Source organism: Grus americana, chromosome 16 (genome assembly GCF_028858705.1).
Source record: "Grus americana isolate bGruAme1 chromosome 16, bGruAme1.mat, whole genome shotgun sequence".
In the NCBI taxonomy this organism is placed as follows: Eukaryota; Metazoa; Chordata; class Aves; order Gruiformes; family Gruidae; genus Grus; species Grus americana.
The window spans coordinates 860020-874995 of record NC_072867.1 but is presented as its reverse complement, the minus strand read 5'-3'; the positions used below and the strand labels follow the sequence as shown (position 1 = coordinate 874995).

The 14976-nt window shown below is 43.7% G+C and overlaps 1 protein-coding gene across 7 annotated transcripts in view; it reads left to right on the top strand.

Annotated features, from left to right (window-relative positions):
• Window positions 1-14976, top strand: part of MORC2 (MORC family CW-type zinc finger 2) — a 61454-nt gene that overhangs the window by 1447 nt on the left and 45031 nt on the right. For 3 of the 7 annotated variants that reach the window (XM_054844569.1, XM_054844568.1, XM_054844574.1), the window contains exons 2-4: window positions 4948-5001; window positions 6505-6539; window positions 8058-8126. The exons of 3 other annotated variants lie outside the window; for them this stretch is intronic. In XM_054844569.1, coding sequence (XP_054700544.1) covers window positions 4948-5001; window positions 6505-6539; window positions 8058-8126 — 158 coding nt within the window. Of the gene's footprint in view, window positions 1-4947; window positions 5002-6504; window positions 6540-8057; window positions 8127-14976 lie in introns of those variants that run through there. One more of the 7 variants, XM_054844572.1, reaches the window with a different exon arrangement.

Below are 14976 nucleotides of genomic sequence, written 5' to 3'. Positions count from 1 at the left end.
TTGTCTTCTAACATTTTGTGGAAGAGTTCATTCTTATGGTTACCATCAATAGAAGAAAAAATAAAGTGAAGGCTTATTTTCTTGCTTTTCCTTTTCAATGTGTGAAGGCAGGCTTAGAGTTGAAGGACCACAGTGGTCTGCAGCAATCTAAAGACTTCTGATGCACGGAAATACGGGCGACTTGATTTTGAAGTAGATCTGACTGGTTTTGTTGGTAATGCAAGATAACATCTGCAAGAGCAGCTAAGACAAGTCTCACTAACATCTTAAGGGTATTATGATCCATTTCTTTGGATCAGGAAAGTAATGGGTTTTACACAGGAAGAGAAAGTAACAGCCCTGTTGTCACCCTTGGGTCTGTGTTGCGTGGCTTATCTCGTGCATGGCTGGTAGCAGTTGCACATGGAGTGAACAGTCTGCTGCCTGAAGACAATGGACAATACTGAGTCACATTCCTGGTACTGTCGCCGATTTGTGAAATTCTCCTGTCCAGCTGCAGAAAACAAATGTTTTTATGGATTAGAAGGCCGTATGGCAGAGCTCTGTCAGCAGCTGGTGTTTGCCTGCAGAACACCAGACCTATGACCATCTTCATAAGATGATAATGTCTGTGCTGCAGAAAAGGCTGATGTGTTGTTGCTACCCTGAAGTATTAAGTATTAATGCTACTTCGTGTTGCTGCCATACTTTCTGTTCCGCTTATGCTACTGGTCTACTTGCAGTGTGCTACATGTCTGCAATACATAACTGCATTACAAAATTGTTAGGAGGAGCTGGTGTATGAATAAGCCAAAGCCAGGGCTTTTCATCCATCGTGAGTGAAGAGCCTTTTTGAGATTATGGGGATTAGTGCATAAGCCAGACGTTTTCCTAAGAACGGGAATGGTGACAATAGAAGTCATTTTTAAAAGAAAAGAAAAAACCCAAAACAACCAAAAAACCCAAACCACAAAACAAACCAAAAACCAACCTGAAAGCAACCTGTGACAAATAATACCTTCCTTACTCCCCCAAGAAAAAAAATGAGAAAAAAAAACAGGCCGAAACCAACCCAAGAACAGCATATGGCTCTTGATAATGGAGACTCTTGTCTTTTGGACTCTTCTCTCTTGCTGAGGAAAACTGTACCATCTCAGACAAATTTCATTTCAGTGCTACAGATGTTCTCATAGTAGTGGAGGTAGAAGTAACTGCAGTTAAAAATCAGCCATCTAGCTGTTGAAGTGGAGAAGGAAACCATGAGGTTTTTTTCTCTTTTTCTTTTTTTAAGACTTTCTTTAGGAAAAGTTTTAGTATGCCTAATGCAGATTACTTGATCTAAAGTGCTTTACAGAAGCCAGTTTGTTTGGTCCCTGAACCTGAGGACTTGCAGTAGATCTTTTCAATAGCTTCTTAATGTTTCCATGTCTGATGGCAAATTGCACAGCATGTACCTGAATCACTTCAGTTGCCATGGTTTTTTAATAAAAATACCACTGTGCTTTTCCAAGTTTTCCAAGTGCTTTTCCTGATGAAGAGTTGAGTGGGGTCAGACATTTTATTAGGGCCTATGGTGATAGGATGGGGGTAATAGTTTTAAACTAAAAGAGGACAGATTCAGACTAGATACAAGGAAGAACATTTTTTTACGCTGGGAATGATGAGGCACTGGCACAAGCTGCCCAGAGAGGTGGTAGATGCCCCATCCTTGGAAACGTTCAAGGTGAGGCCAGATGGGGCTCTGAGCAACCTGATCTAGTTGAAGATGTCCCAGCTTATTGCAGGGGGTTGGACTAGATGGCCTTTAAAGGTTCCTTCCAAGCCAAACCATCCTGTGATTCCACATGAAAGTTCTTTTAGATCCTAGAATGAAAATTACCTGTACATTGTTTTTATGACTTCCCAGAGCCACCTGCCTGCCTTCACATTGGTTTTCCTTAAAAATTAAATGCTGCTACTTTAAGATACTTCCAAAGCCATTCATTGAGGTGATCACAAAAACACATCTGACCCCAACCAACTTGTTTTTGCGTATTTTGAATATTTTTAATGCAAAACTGAAGGAGTTTGTTAAAAGTTGAACAGCTGAAATTGTCTTCTAGCAGTAGGTAGGGTTTAGCTTGTGATTGGACTTGAGGTTTTTTTCTACAACTGTCCTGTTGAATACAGCTGGAGTGGAAGAAGGTCACTCAAATAGACTTCAAAATAACTTGAGGAATACTAGTAATAACAGACCAACAGCATCTCCCCACCCCCAAATTTTCTCATTTCTTCTTGTGCGTGTTTTCTGTTCTGGCCTGAAACGGAGTGCAGTACTGAGGGTAGCTCTTCTTCCTGATGCAGATGTCAAACTTAATTTTTCCAGATGTGGCGTCCTTCAGAACAAAAATAGTCTTATGTCTTTCATTAGTAATTAGGTACTTGCCTGACTATGCAGAATCAGGAGTCCAGCTGGGTTCAAACAGGGGTGATATACTCTAAGAACTGATCACAAAATAAGCTTTTCTTCCTTTGGGATGTTACTCAAAACAGTTGTTTGTAGAGGTGTTTGAAATCGGTCATGTTCTACGGAGTCGTCTGACTTCACCTTTTGTAACCCAACTTTCAATAAATTGGCAGCATTAGACTTTCCTGTTCATTCCGTGTCAAGCCTGCACTCCTGTGTAGAGCTGTCTTGAATGAAAGTTGGAAGTTGTAGGAAAGTCAGAAGCAGTCTACTTCCACTAAGCTAAGTTGTTGCTGAGACTGCAGGTTTTGATAACGCTACTCCGCCTTCCATGTGTCATTTCATCAGTTCTATGATCAGTAATAGTTGTATTTCAAGTGCTCTGATGGAGGTTACTGTTGCTTCTGATGATGCCCATCTAGCTCATGCTCAAGTGTTTCCAGGTTATGTGGAAGCTCTGATAGACTCCATTTTGCCAGCAGCTTGCTTCAAGTTTTTTAAACTTACATTGCAAGTAAAATAATCCCATTTTTTGGGGGGAGGTGGGAGAAAATTGTCACCACTTGATAATGGTGGATGTTAAGTATTTCAGGCACTTCTGACTGTAAGGCAAGACCATGGCTTTTGTTAAAGCTGAGTTGATTGAATCAGGCCAAAGCACTTTAATTAGATATTGACAAGATAAGTCTAAGTGTTGAGATTAATATACTGAATAGAAGATATTTATAGTGTATATAAATTTTTGTTAGTGACAAATAGGTGGAGTGGATTTCACTTGCTTGTAGCAAGGTTTCACTTTGTGTCAGCACAAGAGGTTCCAGTTTTGGTAGATGTTCAAGTTGAGTATGGTGTCAGGCAACGTGGAAATCATGTTTCCTCTTGCCTCTCCTCTTATCATCTACAGCTATTTCTTCAGGTATTTTGTTCCCGTTTCTTTCTTTGGAAATCCCTATTTGTATCTTGTTTGCCTCTTTTCCTTACTTTTTAAATTGTAGAGTAAAAGCTTCACACAAAGCATAGTTACTAGTGCTAAAGCATCCATTTGCTTATGGGTTTTTCCTGACATGAGTTACTTCCAAATAAACTTCTGGGATGTTGATTTGTGGAGCTGAATAGGTGCTTGTAAACTTGAGGGAGCACTTGAAATCTGTGCATAAGAAATCCTGCTCAGAGGAAAGAATATCAGGTTTGAGCTTCTGTGGAGGCTTTCTGATTGGGAATATAGTCTTCCAAACACTGTTCCCTTCTGTCTCTTACCTCTGCGTGGACAAGCGGGAGCTTGCAGAGATGGATATCTCCATTCTCGTGGTTCTAGTGATAGCTTTGAAAGCTGATGTGTTTTACCTCTGATTGGAGCTGTGTTGATGGGTTAGGGCTCATGACATTGATGGATATGAAAGTTCATTTTGTGTTTATTAGCATCATGGACAGCTATATATTTTATGTATGGGAAGTACCTATGTATTTGTTCTTTAACAGCTGAAAATATGAATAGGTATCACTTTCTGTTTGGTCACCTGTTGGCCTTTTTGTGTAGTAGTGAAAGCAGATTGTATGTGAAGAGGTTTCATGCAAACTGAAACATGTAGATAAAGAGTTTGTGAGGACTAAGCCTCTTCATTGAGCATCCTAGAGGAGCAACGAATTCCAGCAACTCTTTCTCCAGATCTTGTAGCTGCTGTTAATATTTGAGTCAATGTGGCTCATCTACATTTGAAATAATTGTTAGATTTTGAAGATAGGTCACCAAGTTGGGCGTTCAGTGGAGATATTACACTAATGTTCACAGACAATGTATTGTAATGATTTTTATTAGCTCTTTAAGGTTTTCTCACCATGTATCTTCTTTCAAGGTTAAGGCACATAACTGATGGTTTTCAAACGGGTGCTGCTTATAAAAGGTGGCAGTTAAGAGGCTGGAAACTAAACATGGCTTTTGAGATTGTGCTTAAGTGGCCCCCGGCTAGACGATTTTAGCATTGAGTTTGGAAAGTAGTTTGGTACATTGGTGGCAGAAGATTGTCTTTCTCTGGATTAGGAGCAGTTGCAGCTGCTGGAAGTCTTCCAGGATCTGGAAACTTCTTCATGTCAGAAATAACTTCTGCAAAGTGAATGTGCATGGAGGAGACAGACCTTATGCATAATCCTGATCTGTATGTGTTTTACATATAGGCAGTGTTAGGTTACCATGAACAGACCTGGCAACATGGTGAATAATTAAGTATTCCTATGAACTGTTGACTGGTTCATATGCTGGTTCATTAGGTCAATAATTTTCTCTGTTTACCATGTGATGTTTTTAGACCTTGGTGAGCAGTAGTTTGTTGAATCAGATTCTCCATAGGGCAGCCTGTCTGCTGTGTGTCAGCGTCTAGTAGACAGTAAAATGCTCATTTCTAGTCTGCTGTCAGTGGTATTGTAGACTACGGTTGGATTTGTTTAAAATGTGGTTGAAATTCTTATTTAAAGGTCTCTCTTTTTAAGTGTCAGCGTAACCCTGCTGATTCTGTGTTTTGTTGCAGAACTACCCATGAGTTCTTGTTTGGTGCCCTTGCTGAACTTGTAGATAATGCCAGGTATGTACCTGAGACTGCCTAATTCCCAAGGTAAATTCAGTGAAGATTTAATTAGCCTGTCTATTTGTTGATCTCAAGCAATTTTCACATCTAGTAGACTTTACAAAAAATACAAAATAGAAGACTTTGCTGTAGTTTAGTGTGAATATTTCCCTTGGTCCTCTTATACTGCCATATCTACTCCCTAAAAAACCATAATATTATTCCTGAAAAGGTAAGTTTGAATGAACCATGGAACAACTCAGATTGGAGGGAAAATGGTTAGAAGACATAAGATAGATTTAAGGAAAAAATAAGTTTTTTTGTTTAAAGAAATTGGTAAAATAATAATTACTAGAGCTGGGACTCTACTTAGATAATCCTTGAGTCTTAGTATCAAACATGGTGGTAGGATGAAAATGAAATCAGAAGTGGGACGTTGAAAAACAGAGCAAGAACGGTTAGAGCAATTGTGACACTTGAGAGGAGACTTGGTACTTGGAAATTGCAGGGTTTAGGCCACATTTCTCATATTTGCATTCGGGAATCCAGGCTATAGCTGTGTTGCAAGCCTGGCATGCTTATCTCTGGAGCTTCACAAAATATTCTGATATGGCATTATGGATATATTTTGAGATAGTTTTCTATCAAGCGTGAATTGTCACGCAATGCAGTTCGTAATGTAAGGAGCTGAAACTGGAAGATTCTGTGTAGGAAAAATGCTGTGTAGGGCATCAGCCACGTGTCTCTGCGCACTGCTGCTGTTTTCACTTTTTCTACAACATAGTTAAATGTGGTGTCTTTGAAATTAATGTCTGGCTTTCTTTTCAACCTCTTGGTTCCTCCTCTGGCAAATTAGAAGTTGGCCTTCTGGGAGGAAGGTAGCTGTGCTTGACTGGAGATGCAGAAACAAGACGAAGTGGCTTTGGTGTTTGGGAAGTGGGGTTTTATTACAGCACTACAACAGCATTCTTCTGATCAGCAAACCAAGGGTCTACATGGAAGAAAATAGGTTTTGAGAAGAGGGCAGTAGTGCTGTATGTGCTGCTTTTTCAAATACAGTGGGATGCGTGGTGTATGAAGGGTTTACTTAAATGGTCTTGTAATGACACAGTTTCCTATGACAACCTTGAATGTATTTGGACGGAGTTTTATTAAACTTTTTATAGGCAGCTTGACAGAAGAAATATAGGTATTTGTTTCATGCAGGAGGGAGCACAGAAGCATGTGCTTATTTAATTCCCAACCCTCCACCCTTAATATGACTTTTGTTAAATAGCCGGTGACATTCCGAGTAACTAGGTTTAGTCATGTGGCAGCAGTGTCTTGTGCTAGAGTTTGGGTTCAAGTAGGCAAAAAGTAGAACAATGTGTCTTTTAACTTGTCTGTTAGCGCTGACTGTGGGGCCTTTGTGGACTTTGATCTGTGCAGCCAGTTCATTCTGGAAATTATTGTATGTGCATGAGTTCTAGCTTCATTTCTATTTGATATTTGAATACTGATTGTGATTTTATTGCTTTGTAGAGATGCAGATGCCACAAGAATAGACATTTATACTGGTAAGTCATTCCTGCTGCTTCCTTGCACGTCAGCAGTTAAGTCAGTTCTTAACTTGGATTTAGGCTGCAAAATGTGTGTTGGACCTGGTAGAATAAAAGTGAGGGTGTTTATGCCCATTACTGTGTTCAGTTTTGGGCCCCTCCCTACCAGAAGGACATTGAGGTGCTGGAGCGTGTCCAGAGAAGGTTAATGAAGTGGGGAATGGTCGGGAGCACAAGTCTGATGAGGAGTGGCTGAGGGAACTGGGGGTGTTTAGCCTGGAGAAAAGGAGGCTGAGGGGAGACCCTATCATTCTCTACAACTACCTGAAAGGAGGTTGTAGCCAGGTGGGGGTCGGTCTCCCAAGTAACAAGCGATAGGACAAGAGGAAATGGCCTCAAGTTGTGCCAGAGGAGGTTTAGATTGGATGTTAGGAAAAGTTTCTTCACTGAAAGGGTTGTCAATCACTGGAACAGGCTGCCCAGGGAAGTGGTGGAGTCACCATCCCTGGAAGGATTTAAAAGATGTGTGGATGTGGTGCTTAGGACATGGTTTAGTGGTTGGACTTGGCAGTGCTGGGTTAACAGTTGATCTTGATGATCTTAGGGATCTTTGCCAACCTAAATAGTTCTGTGATTCTGCTGTTTGTCCTGTGCCCCAGTGCCTGTTGTCTTTCAAAAAGAACAAATAACTTGGGCAAGCACTTAGATCAGCCTTCAGCTGAGGTCAGGTAAAGTGAGTGTTTACTTATATGAGATGCTTAAGAAGCCAGCTTTTACACTGTGCTCTTGCAGTTGTTTAACCCCAGCCAGTAACTGAGCACCACGCAGCCACTCACTTCCCAACAGTGGGATGGGGAGGAGAATGGAAGAAAAAAACAAACTCGTGGGTTGAGATAAAGACTGTTTAATAGGATAACAAAGGAAGAGAATAACCAACAACAATAATAATAATAATATAATAATATATATAGACAAGTGATGCACAAATCCAGTTGCTCACCACCTGCAAAAACAACCCAATGCCCACTCTGTTTCTGAGCAGCCATCCCACCTCCCAGCTGCTCCTCAGTTCTATCTGGAGCATGATGTTCTGTGGCAGGGAACATCCCTTTGCCAGCCTGGGTCAGATGTCCTGGCTGTGCTCTCCAGCTTCTTGTGCACCTGGCAGGGCCTGAGAAGCTGAGACGTCCTTGACTTAGTGTAGGCACTGCAACCATCCAGCAACAACTAAAACCATCAGTGTTACCAACATTATTCTCATACTAAATGCAAAACACAGCACGATACCAGCTACTAGACAGAAAATTAACTCTATCCCATCCAAAACCTGGACAGTAGCATATCTTTACATACAGTTATAAGTGCAAAAGAAGTTCTTAGTCGTTCTGTAACAAAAATCTGGTGTTTCTTCTAACAGCTTAGCCGTATTGGGGTTGTGAAAGTCCAGTTTATTGTGTTACTTCTGTCGTGAACAGTGATTCCATTTTATGGAACTTCTTTTGCTTTTGGGAGTACTGAATAACTCTTCTCTTGTAGAACGACAGGAAGACCTACGAGGTGGATTCATGCTGTGTTTTTTGGATGATGGAATGGGAATGGATTCAAGTAAGTGACAGGAAGTTATGCCTGCATTTTCAAGCTGAGATTTTATTACATGGCTTAAGCTGAATTAACAGCTTGGTTCTGTTGAAAGGGGCATGTTCCATGCCTGGATACATGTACCTGCCTGTGCACTGGCTCTTTCGCACTGTATCTTACATCAAACTGTTCACCTCTTCAGTTGCAGAAAACTAATCTGGCCAAAAGAAAATTGTTTTGCTGCATTATAGAGTTGAGTCAGCCTGGCCTGTGGTTTTTCAGCACACCGAAGTTGGCCTTGGGGCTGGAGGGAGAGTAGTGTAGCCAGAAAAGGAAATAAGCACAAGCTTTGATGGCCATAACCCTTTTCCCCATTAGAGGCTGCCAAGCAGGTAGTGTATCTCAGCTCTAATAAGAAAGCGTGCCATGGCAGAAACTGAAAGCTTAGCTTTGAAAGCATTTTGCCATTGTTTCATCATTGGCATTGCGATTGAGATCAATACTTGACAATATAAAATCTTAGGAGTATGAGAAGAATGTAGCGGTTCTGCTGTGTCATAAGAATTGATGTAAATATGTGCTGTATCTAGCCTGAGAAAAGCCTTGCTTTGCTTTAGCACTGTCGAATCGCACCACCTTCTTTATGTCTTGAAGATGGTAAATCCTCCTGTGAGGAGCTTTCTACTGGGCAGAAACGGGCTAAATTGGAAGGTTTTGGAGAAGGTGTAGGAGATGGGTCAATAAGCATTGACTAACATTTTTGTTATGATCCCGCAGTGCTTTAAGATCCTCTTGTGATATGAGGCATTTAGTTCTGTTTATTAATGCTTACGAAAATACATTAAAGTCTCTGATACACAGATTTGTGACCTGCATGAAGGAATTCAGTTTGAACTCTAGATACCTTCTGTGTATTCTCTGTAATACAATTAAGGACGCTAAACGGGTCTTCTGAGAGTGCTCTTTGGTCACCAATGGAATTGAAGGCAGCAATTGAGCCCCATCCATAATACAAGTTCAGAGACTTAACTGTGGCCTTCTCACAAGCCTTTGGATCAGGGAGAAATACAACCTTTCCTGCGTGTGTTGAAAACTGCGTTTGTCTCTGGATCAAGAGTAGAAGGTGGAAAACGTCTGTTCTAATACCACAGAGTCTAACAGCAGCTTTTACACTGTTGTTGCTCCTGTATTGATGATTTTGTGACAAAGTGGGATTTAAGTATTGGCTAAGTATTCAGTTGCTTCTTTTGACTGATCTTTCTGCTATATCTTGAAGGATTTTGTCCTGACTTCGGTAGTCTGAGATACCCTGTAAAGAAGATTGCGAGATACTGTGGATTGTAGTGATATTTCACAGCCCTATACATCTTATACAGCAAATACCCTATAATTTATGTCCTTTGACTATCTTGATGCTTGCATCAAAGTGTGGTTCATTCTGTGTCTGAAAGAAAATCTTTTGTTAAAGTTTTATTTTAAATAGACTGTGAAGATATCTTTGGCCCTTTCCAGGCTTTTCAGAATGTAAAATTGGTATGCAACTTTGTTTAGTGCTTTCAAAAAAGCCTTTCTTAATTTTCAGTAGTCTGAGACATATTCTTTTGATGCAGAGTCTAGCCCTAGTGATCACATCTTCATGGCTTCAACGCTGGGTGGTAGTTATAAGTTTGTTATGCATTTGAAAGTCACTTGACCAAGGGCAGCCAGGTAGAAACTCTATTCGCTGCACTGTTTGCCTGTCAACATAGACAAAAGTGGCTGGGGAGAGTCTGTTATTGTAACTCTCTACATGGGCCCCTCGCTGTTTCTTTCCCTGGCTTATAGGGATCTGAGTTTAATTTCTGATGATGCAGGAACTACTACTTTTAAAGGCATCTTGAAGATCTCTGAAAGCTGATTTTTAGGAGGTGTCAGCAGGAGACCTTTTATTGGACTTTTCTCCCTTCTCTTCTCATTTTGAAAATAGCGTCAACGTCCATACATTGAAAGGACAGCTTAGAAGGCTGGATGAGGCATCATCTCAGGGGATGAGTAAATGAACCCAGGTGTATCTGGGCACTTCCACACAGAGGGAAGAGCTGAACTGCTTAAGTGAACTGTTCCATTAACACGTTCTCTCTGTCACTCTGTCCTGTTGCTGTTCAGTCTCATTGGTGGTGTTCTGTTGGACACTGCTAGATTTGTCTGGCAAGCTGTGGAAACAGAGAAGAGTATAGCAAAGTGGTAGGCCCAATTTGAGTGCTCTGTCTGATAGCTCCTGATTGTCAAGCCAGATGGCAGCTCCTCAACTAAAATTAGTGGAAGGTGTAAGTGATTAGCATTTCTAAAAACTAGTTGTGTTTGGCAAGTGACTCCTACTGCAGTTGCATTCAGAACTTGCTGCCTTGGCTCTCTTAATGATCACACTGGATTGCGTGGTCTGAAGATCAAAAGCACGTTGAGCACGTTTGTACTCAAGCTGCAGACATCTCTGTTGAGTCATAAGTTATCAAAAGATCTGAGGATTCAGTGGTGCCACAATACAGATCTTTTCTAAAAAAGCATTGTGTCCCACAGGGAGATACTAGGACGATAGTACTGCTCCAGAAGTTTGGCTTTTTTATAAGGGACTAAATAGGGATATTTTTTTATAAGGGACTAATTACAAACCCAAACAATAGATCTCATGCAGCACATCTTAGATCAGGATTTCCCATGTTGTCAGTGGCATCACCGCAGAGGATACTTAGGCTTGAGAATTTTACCTACTGCTTGGGCTCTGAAGGCGCTGCATGAATTTTAACATCTTTGTCAGTGACATGGACAGTGGGATCGAGTGCACCCTCAGCAAGTTTGCTCACGACACCAAGCTGTGTGGTGCGATCAACTTGCTGGAAGGAAGGGATGCCATCCAGAGGGACCTTGACAGGCTGGAGAGGTGGGTCTGTGCAAACTGCATGAAGTTCAACAAGGCTAAGTGCAAGGTCCTGCATGTGGGTCAGGGCAATCCCAAGCACTACAGGCTGGGTGGAGAATGGATTGAGAGCAGCCCTGAGGAGAACGACTTGAGGATGTTGGAGGATGAGAAGCTCAACATGAGCCAGCAATGTGTGCTCACAGAAAAGCCCAGAAATCCAACTGTGTCCTGGGCTGCATCCCCAGCAGCGTGACCAGCAGGACGAGGGAGGGGATTCTGCCCCTCTACTCCACTCTGGTGAGACCCCCCTGCAGTACTGCATCCAGCTCGGGGGTCCCCAGGACAAGAAGGACATGGAGCTGTTGGAGTGAGTCCAGAGGAGGCCACGGAGATGATCCCAGGGCTGGAGCACCTGTGCTATGGAGACAGGCTGAGAGAGTTGGGGTTGTTCAGCCTGCAGAAGAGAAGGCTCCGGGGAGCCCTTAGAGCCCCTTCCAGTCCCTACAGGGGCTACAGGAAAGCTGGAGAGGGACTGTTGACAAGGGGGAATGGCCTTACGCTTAAGAGGGTAGATTTAGATGAGATATTGGGAAGAAATAGGGAAGAAAGGGTGGTGAGGCCCTGGCAGAGGTTGCCCAGAGAAGCTGTGGCTGCCCCTGGCTCCCTGGCAGTGTTGAAGGCCAGGTTGGATGGGGCTTTGGGCAACCTGGTCTCGTGGAGGGTGTCCCTGCCAATGGCAGGGGGTGGAACTAGATGGGCTTTGAGGTCCCTTCCAACCCAAACCATTCTATGATTCCATGATGAATTTAATGAATCAAAATGTAGGTTGATTCAGTGAATCAACCTGTAGGTTGAAAAAGTATAACACCTAATTTAGGAAGTGATCTGTAATTGTATTCTTAAAGGATTGAAGAAAATAAGTCTTTAACTTGCATTTTAGAATCATAGAACAGCCCAGGTTGGAAGGGACCTCAAAATTCATCTGGTCCAACCTTTTGTGGGAAGGGGAGCCTAGATGAGATGATTTAGCACACTGTCCTGTCACATCTTGAAAAACCCCAGTGATGGGGACTCCACTGCATCCCTGGGAGGTTGTTCCAGCAATTGGTTATGAAACGTCTCCCAGTGCAACTTGTACTCATTGCCCCTCGTCTTTTCCATGTGGCTCCTTGTGAAGAGGGAGCCTTCATACTTTTTGTAGCTGCCCTTTAAGTACTGGAATACTGCGATGAGATTCCTCCTCAGCCCTCTCTTCTCTAGGAAGAAGAGACCTAGCACCTTCAGTCTTTTCTCATAGGGCAGGTTCTCCAGCTCTTTGATCATCTTCTTTGGACCCTGTCCAGTCTGTCTGCATCTTTCTGGAATTGAGGAGACCAGAACTGGACACAGGTGCAGCCTGACAGGCGCTGAGCAGGGTGGGATGAACGCATCTCTATGCCCCTGTGGATGCAGCCCAGGATCCTGTTTGCCTTCATTGCTGCAGCGGTGCACTGCTGACTCATGTTCAGCTTGTTGTCCACCAGGACCTCCAGGTCCCTTTCAGCACAGCTGCTCCCCAGCCTGTACTGGACCCTTTGGTAATTTCATCCCAGGTGCAGGACCTTGCCCTTCCCTTGAAGTCATACAGTTCTTGCTTGCCCACTCTACCAGCCTATCCGGGTCTCTGTCTGAGGTGACTCTCTCTTCTGATGTGTTGAGCTCACCACCATCAGCAAACCTGGTGAGGCGCTTTCGATCCCGGCATTACGAAGATGTTGAACAGCATGGGGCACAGCATTGATCCCTGGGGTACCCCACTTGCGTCAGGCTGTCAGCCGGTGTAAAAACCATTGGCAATCACCCTTTGAGCGTGGCCTGTGAGCCAGTTTCCTACCCATCTTGCAGACCACCCATCCAGTCTGTCTTGCCAGTGTGTCCAGCAGAATGCTGTGGGAAAGTGTCCAATGCTTTGCTGAAGCCCAGCTAAACATCACTGCTCTCCCCATGTGGACAGAAAGTGCTGCCTTGTTGGACGTCGTGGTTTAGGCCCAGCCGGTAGCTGGGTGCCACACGGCCGCTTACTCACCCCTCCCCCAGCGGGACGGGGAGGAGAAATATAACAAAAGGCTTGGGTCGAGATAAGGACAGGGAGAGATCACTCACTAATTGTTGTCATGAGCAAAACAGACTGAACGTAGAGAGGAGATTCATCTAATTTATTACCAAGCAAAACAGAGTAGAGCAATGAGAAAATACAATCAAATCTTAAAACACCTCCCCCCACCCCTCCCATCTTCCCAGGCTCAACTTCGCTCCCGGCTTCAACCTCCTCCCCCCTCAGCGGCACAAGGGGGCAGGGAATGGGGGTTGCGGTCAGTTCATCACACGTTGTTTCTGCCGCTTCTTCATCCTCAGGGGGAGGACTCCTCTCAACATTCCCCTGCTCCAGCATGGAGTCCCTCTCACGGGAGAGAGTCCTTCACGAACTGCTCCAGCGTGGTCTCTCCCATGGGGTGCAGACCTTCAGGAGCGAACTGCTCCAGCGTGGTCTCTCCCATGGGGTGCAGACCTTCAGGAGCAAACTGCTCCAGCATGGGTCCCCCACGAGGTCACAAGTCCTGCCAGCAAACCTGCCCTGGCGTGGGCTCTCCTCTTCACGGGTCCACCACTCCGGCCAGGAACTTGCTCCAATGTGGGCTTCCCATGGGCCACAGCCTCCTTCAGGTGCCTCCACCTGCTCCAGTGTGGGGTCTTCCACGGGCTGCAGGTGGAATCTCTACACCCCCTCATCCTTCCTCCATGGGCTGCAGGGGACAGCCTGCCTCACCATGGTCTTCGCCATGGGCTGCAGGGGACAGCCTGCCTCACCATGGTCTTCGCCACGGGCTGCAGGGGGATCTCTGCTCCAGTGTCTGGAGCACCTCCTCCCCCTCCTTCCTCACTGACCTTGGTGTCTGCAGAGTTTCTTACATCTTCTCACTCCTCTCTCTGGCTGCAAAAGCTCTTTTTTCAACTCTTTTGTTTTCCTTAAATATGTTATCACAGAGGCGCTGATTGGCTTGGCCTTGGCCAGGGGCGGGTCCGTCTTGGAGCCGGCTGGCATTGGCTCTATCAGACGCAGGGGAAGCTTCTAGCAGCTTCTCACAGAAGCCACCCCTGTAGCCCCCCCCTGCTACCAAAACCTTGCCACACAAAACCCAACATATTGTAGAAGGTGACCAGGTCAGTCATATGTGACTTGCCTTCGGTAAATCCATGCTGGCTTATCCCAGTCATCTGCTTCATTTGGCTTGTAATAGTTTTTAAGAGGAGTCATTCCATTTCTTTCCCAAGGATTGAAGTAAATATATCAGTTCTTGCTCCTTTAAACTATATTTTTGAAGTTTGGAAGCTCCAAAGTGCTTTTGTTTTACTGGATGCAGTTAACTAAGTACTAATGCATTGGTTATTTTATTAGATCTTGTATTTTTAAAATACTGTTTATCCAAGGCTCACAACAGTGAGGAATAATGTTTAAATGTAACTGGAATTCTAGCACTTATTTTAAAGTGTGTATACATGTGTTTGTGTGTAGGCAGTGACACTCGGGATCACTCTCAGGGGAGTGACCTATGAATTTCTCAGGAAAGATATCTCTTTAACCTTGTAGCACATTGACGTTTCATCTCAAGTTAACAGATTTTTGAAATAAATCACAGGAATGTGTATCAAACTGATTTGTCAGTTACTAGCTGTGTTCAGTCATTTCCCTCAGGTGCATGGCTGTCAGTGTTTGTTACAGTGGTGAAAGACCTCAGAGCTTCTCCTCTGTTCCTCTGTCCCAGGGAAAGCTTGACTGGAAGTAATCTTGGTTTGGGCTGATTTCCCTCAGGTACTAAGTCAGATACTTTGGCTGTGGGATATTTTTTGAGGATGCTGTCCAGTCCACTTCAAGTACTCTACCTAATGCAAATACAGCAGATGAGTTTATGCAGAACGCAAGAAGGGTAATTTTCTGTGCTC